Source organism: Sinocyclocheilus rhinocerous, unplaced genomic scaffold, assembly GCF_001515625.1.
Source record: "Sinocyclocheilus rhinocerous isolate Xijiao unplaced genomic scaffold, SAMN03320098_v1.1 scaffold1090, whole genome shotgun sequence".
Classification (NCBI taxonomy): Eukaryota; Metazoa; Chordata; class Actinopteri; order Cypriniformes; family Cyprinidae; genus Sinocyclocheilus; species Sinocyclocheilus rhinocerous.
The window spans coordinates 397,464-404,116 of record NW_015665008.1 but is presented as its reverse complement, the minus strand read 5'-3'; the positions used below and the strand labels follow the sequence as shown (position 1 = coordinate 404,116).

At 36.8% G+C, this 6,653-nt stretch overlaps 1 protein-coding gene across 1 annotated transcript in view; it reads right to left on the bottom strand.

Annotated features, from left to right (window-relative positions):
* Nucleotides 1-3,195: 3,195 nt before the first annotated feature.
* Nucleotides 3,196-6,653, bottom strand: part of LOC107730883 (cyclin-dependent kinase 2) — a 26,567-nt gene continuing 23,109 nt past the window's right edge. Inside the window, exons 6-7 of the mRNA XM_016541836.1 lie at nucleotides 3,534-3,635; nucleotides 3,196-3,438 (exon numbers count right to left, since the gene is read on the bottom strand). Coding sequence (XP_016397322.1) covers nucleotides 3,196-3,438; nucleotides 3,534-3,635 — 345 coding nt within the window. The remainder of the gene's footprint in view (nucleotides 3,439-3,533; nucleotides 3,636-6,653) is intronic.

Sequence of the window (6,653 nt, the reverse complement as noted above, 5' to 3'; positions counted from 1 at the left end):
CTCTTAATATTAATTTCTATGAAATGATGTAAAGGCCCCATATCTTGAATTTTGTGATGCATCATAATAGACTGAATCATGCCGTGAAAGAACGCACTATAAATGCGCACGCACACTAATCTAACCTAATAGACTTCACGTAATGTATGCGTGCACTCTCTGTAGGTGTGTTTTGTTTGGATTTTGCAATATACTCGATAATGTCAAACCGCACATCGTAAAACAACAATTGCGTAATGTGTAGATTCGGTGGCGAACGCTGTTACCTGCAAACTCCGTCCCACAGGCTTTACAGTGAATGCAGTGCATAGAACCATTTTCATAGCGGAGCCACTAGAAGTCTTTCAACCACTCTCTCCGAAAACTGTACGCCTTCTTTTCGGCTGGTGGATCAACATTCACCACATGATCGCCATCACCAGCACCGTTATTTGTAACTTTAGGTGGTTCACAAAAGAACTCTGTCAGTGTTTCTTTTTTTCTCTCTCTCTTCTTCAGCCTTTTTCATTCCCCGCGGTAGTTAGCTCCCTGTCACCTGACAGCGGAAAGCAGTAACTGGGTGACTGACAGCTAATGTTAACCAATCTAAAATCTGCATTAAAGTTAATAATGTAAAGATGAAGTTTAATTGGTTATGTAGCCTAACGTTTCATAGAACGGCAGACAGGTCACCGTATCAACACTCAGAAGGCACATACTCTGAACGTTTTTAGAGAAATTAAAACAGGTCGCACGACAACAATTATATGCACTCGCACAAATGCTCCCAAATATATTTTGAGGTCGCACAGATTAAATTTCGGGAGCATATGCAACTGTTAAACAAAGGAATTAAAATGTATACAAAAAGTATTATAACGATTGCTTTTATATTATTAGTAATAGAAAGGCAAACATTATAATACTTTCTCGTTTGCCGTCAGCATTATGCAAATACTCATTTACATCATTTAAACAAATCTTTGAACGGTTAATGAAAATTTACAAACTTAGTCGAATCCATTTGTGAGATCTTGTGAAGTGTGCATGTGACCTGCATGATCGCGTGTTCTCTGCGTGACTTTCGGTCCGTGAAAATTTAATGCTTTAAACATAAATTCGTGTTTTCAAATTATGCTGCACTTGCCCACTGTCATATTCATGTCATTTTCACTGTGTGCTGTATGTAAAATGAGTGCTGGGATGTCTTTTTCTATCAATTCTTCAATAGGTAGATCTTGTCTTTCATAAAGGCCAAGGTCAGGGATCTTGGGCCTAAAAAGGTTGGTGACCACTGCCGTAGAGGGTTGGTAATAGAAATTTACTCATCAGAAATGATCTCCTCCGATGCTGAAGCCGCACGTTGCATCTAGTGGCTTAAATATTAATTAAAATAAATACAATTATATCGGCTTTATATCGGCCATCGGCTTTCCCAAGATATCGGCATTGGCTGTCAAAAAAACAATATCGGTCGACCTCTAGTTGCATCGTGTATTATAACGATTGCTTTTATATTATTAGTAATAGAAAGGCAAACATTATAATACTTTCTCGTTTGCCGTCAGCATTATGCAAATACTCATTTACATCATTTAAACAAATCTTTGAACGGTTAATGAAAATTTACAAACTTAGTCGAATCCATTTGTGAGATCTTGTGAAGTGTGCATGTGACCTGCATGATCGCGTGAAAGTATGTTTATTTTACAAAATTATTTTTTAATACATTTTCAAATGATTTCAAATTTCTTAAATATTAATTAAAATAAATACAATTATATCGGCTTTATATCGGCCATCGGCTTTCCCAAGATATCGGCATTGGCTGTCAAAAAAACAATATCGGTCGACCTCTAGTTGCATCGTGTTCTTCTTCTGAGGTAAATTCTGGCTTATTCCTCTCAGCGCATCTTCTTCCAGAAACGAAGAGTATTCTAGATGAACTTGAATCTTCAGGCTTTGTTTACGGAGGTGATGTGGGCGTTTACAGGTTCGCACGTCTCACGTGGATGATTACCGTATGAATAGCGAGGGTGTGATCACATTACAGATAATGAGCTGGACCTCGCGATGGTTTCATACAGATTACTTTATCAGAGAATATTTGATTTAGATAATACTAACTTCATTTAAAAGTAGACACTTCAAGCTTTCTATAGATAGCTATATCTCTCATGTCTGTGTGTGTCAAGTATTCACTGAGTTTTTGTTCATTTTTGTGATGCATTTCAGAAAGAAGTTCACGGAGACTGAGATGGCAGAAAGCGCACCCTCAGAGTTCCTACATTTTCCATCTAAAAATTCCATACTTTTCAGGACTCAAATTTCCAAACCTCTCAGTAGATTTTCAGACCATATTTAACAAATGGTTCGTAGAGCATTATTTTCAGCTTTATATTTGGTAAATAGTGCAGTCATCTGTAAATATTTTTATTTTCTCATGGGTTTATTTATTGATTTTCTCGAAGTGACAACATTCAGAGCCCCTAAAAAAATACAAATAAAAAAAATACAGACTTTTGCACGCACACAAGATACTTTTTTGTGCCTTCAAGAAACTATTGACATGTACATGGGAATTTTTTGTGTGTTTACGAATTACAATTTCTAGTTTTATATATATACTATAATATATTTCCGTTGTGCATCACTGCCATCTTACTACAAAGGAAATTAGAGAATTGATGCACATTAATTAAGAGATATATTTGCTCAAAATTTGGCTTTTCTTAGGGTAGTATCTCTAATATCACGGCCAAATGTCCAATTTAATGCATCCTCTGTGGCGGCGGAGAAACAACATGAAATGGGCTAATGGCACAATACGGTTGTGTGCATTGTCCTATGTGCCAAGTTCAAGGGTCTATAAAAAAGACTGGTACTGTAAAAAAAAAGTGTTAAAAATTTGGCTCTCTAGGGCAGTACGTCATTTCAAGGCCTTAAGTCTGCTTTAGCGCATACTCTGTGGCGGCCAAAAAACCTCACAGTGAAATGGGCTGATGGCACAATAAGTGGCTCAGTGTGCATTGTCCTACATGTTAAGTTTAATGGTTTCTTGTGCGCACACGAAAGTCAGCATATTTTTTTATTTTTGCAAAAATCCTTTTAGAGGCTCTGTAATATGGTGCTAAGAATATAGTGAGAAGAAACCCAAAACGCATATAACCTGCATTTTTGCATAATAAAATGCCCCAGGTTGTTAACCTACTGTAATCAGGTTGTGATACTAGATAAACTTTGTTGTCCTCTTACCCCAAGAAGGTCTCTGCCATCTTCATCCAGGGGTGGCACCACTTTAGACAGGTCCTGTCGTGCCCACTTAGGAAAGGAGGGTTTGTAGTCTGGCATTGAGGTGACTCCAGGCCATATAGATTCATCCGGAGTGCCCAGTGTCCGAAATATTCGGAAGAGCTGGTCTATTTCAGAGTCTCCAGGAAACAAAGCCCTCCGAGTGATCTGGTATGAAAAGCCATAAAGTGTTTTAAAAGTAAAAGAACATAATAAGCAATCAATAATAGCAAGATGATATGTACATTCAAACAAATAAATACCATTTCAGCAAAGATACAGCCCAAACTCCAGATGTCAACAGCTGTAGAATAATATTTGCATCCTAGGAGAATCTCTGGAGCTCTGTACCACAAAGTTACAACCTATGGAAAAAAAGATAAAATTGCAGCTGTTAAAGATCAATTCTGCATATCATCTGCAGTAGCTTGTCTGCATGGTCATCCACACACAAAATTGGTTACCAATAGCAATTAATTAATAATTAACAATTGAATTTTACACTTACAAGATATAGGAGTTATAAAGGATTTTAGAATATAATTTGAATTCTTAATAGTACTCTATGTTGCTTCAGGCAAGCAAACATGATGGGGGAATTTGCCCTTTTATTTGAGAGGAGAGGTGGGGGTCATATTTTACACACATTTTTTTAAAATAAAAATTATTTAATCTAAATGTTTGATCACTTATTATTTGTGTTTTTACAATTCATGCAAATATGTGCTGAATATTTATATTGCTAGGAAGATACAGATATTTGAAAGCATACTTCTTGGATGCTAGATGGTGCTATAGGGTTAATTTAGTTGTGCCTTTATACTATGAAAAGTGGTTTTATTTCAAACTCTGAAATCACATTTATTTATTTAAATAATGAAACTAGAATGACATGCAGTCAGATAACATTTTGTGTTGTCTACCTAATCTCACCAACAGGCTAAATAGATTTTTACTCTTGGCTTCTGAATGTGGCAGATTGATGGCAGTCTGAGCTTTCTATGGGTGAGGAAGATTAGAATAAACTATAACAATTATAAAATTACTTAATTTTTCTTTGTAGATCACATATTGCAAAGTCCTGCCTATTCAAAAGTTCATTCAGTCATCAAATAAATAACCCAGGCTTCCAGGCAGTACAAAATACAGCGAAATACAGCGATTGAAAGTTCAATAAATAATCAGATGTACGGTGTACAAGTGTGAATTATACAAAAACAGCTCAGAAGTTAACTATAGTAGGATAAACTGCTCTATAAATGGGAGGTCATAGCAAGTACAATTTTGTATTCCCTTTTGCTCCACTTTGTAACACTTTATTTTAAAGGCCCAATTCTCACTATTAATTAGTTGCTTATTAGCATGTATATTAGCATGTATCTTTTTGGCTGTTTATTAGTACTTATAAAGCACATACTAATTCTTTATTCTGCATGACTATATTGGGTCATATGAGATTAAATTACAATATTTGTTGACAATTGTTTGTCAATGTTGTCGATAATGTCGACTAATAGTTTCAGCCCTAAAATATACTGTTGAAAAAAACAGCATCAGTCTGGTTTCTATATTTCAGCAGTATACACACCGCTACAGCTAAAAGCAGTCTACACTGGACACGACAAAGCGAACTTTGCAAATCCATTTGTCCTTTGTGTGTGTGTGTGTGTGTGTGTGTGTGTGTATGTATGCAAGAGTCTTATGCCATTAGTACTTTCATCAACAAAAAATGTCCAGAAGAACCATGGCAACATCTCCAAGACAACTGAAGAATCCTTCCTGCAAAGCTACAGTGAAACATTTTAGGCACTTGTGTAAAAATGCTCTAAAGCAAGGATGCTTTCAAAACTAATGTCATAAATACATTATTTATCAATTAACTTATGTTAACTAAATCAAATCATTTGATGTGAGCACCCTTTGCGTTTAAAACAGCTTTTGTCCTTGGTACACATCAGTGTTGCCAAGTCCGCGGTTTTCCCCGCGGAATTGGGCTACTTTAACACTGTAACACCAATAACATGATATTTAGCCCCCAAAATGTGAATTTTACTAGAGGAACCCCACCAAAAACGTGTATTTTACCCCACCGGAATGTGATTTTTACAGGGGGATCCCCTTCGAAACGTGATTGGGCTAGTTTTGAGTAGCAATTGGGCGGGCTTTGTTGTGAAAACCTGGCAACCCTGGTACACATGCACATAGTTTTTCAGGTAGCTTTGCAGGAAGGTTTCTTTAAAGTGTCTTGGAGACATATACCCTATTCAGATGGTAATTGTTTATCAGGGGAATGTAAGGGGTTTTCACCATTTACAGGAGGTAGTCGGTGATTTTATTGCCGTCTGAATCCAAAATGTCTGTGTTTTTCTCCGACCACCCCCATAAAAATCCCCTGCTGAATTACCTACTGTTTAGACAAACACCAAGGTCGTGTGGTGATTTAATTACCGTCCAAATCCACATCTTTGAGTTTACAAAAAGAAATCAATACAAAATTCACTGTTTAAATCCTTTTAGTCCACTGCAGAGCACCGTATGATAGGTGTTGAGCTTCGCTTCACCACAGCGGCTGGAAGATGTTAAGAACAAAAAGGAGAAAAAGAAATAAAAGCACATTACATTTAAAATGGGCCGTTATTCTGGTAGCAACAGGTGTGCATTACCATTTTAACCCCTTAACTGTCAGTAGTGTTAATTTCGTTAACGAAGACTATGACGAAAAATGTTCGTTGACGACCTTTTTTCCCATGACTAAGACGAGACGAAGACGAGATGACAATAAGGTCAATAAACGATAACTAAGACTATATCAACATGCAATTTCGTTGACGAAATAAGACGAGACTAAAATGTATTCAAAAAGATAAAAACTTGACCAAAAACCTCTTTTTATTTTCGTCAGAAAAAGGAGACCAAATGTTATTGCAGACTGCTCTACATGCCTCGACTACGCGAGCTTTCATGAGTGTGATCCGAGTCCCTGAGTCCCCAAATTAGAGCTTCGCTCTTAAATTCATAAATTTTCTGCCCGGTGTGTTTTGCTTATTTTAAGCAATCTGGCAACCATGCGCACGCGCACGCTCCTCATTGCGGAAGCGCCGTCGCAGATGATCTGAAAAACAAGCTGGAGTTTAGCGATCTAAATGAAAGCGTCATTCAGCCGGTCAGTGTTCTGTCATTAGATCTCGACTGTATTGTTCCGATTGTGACCGCTGAATAAATACACTTAGCCTACTCAATCGCTGTTCTTTTAATAGAGAAATAGACTATTGCAATTATGGAATTAGTGGAATTACTAGGAATTTCACTGTTATAATATTTTTTCGTTTGTTTTAGCTGTTTTCATAATGTAGACAGAGAGATTGCATAAGTCTTTGGTGTTG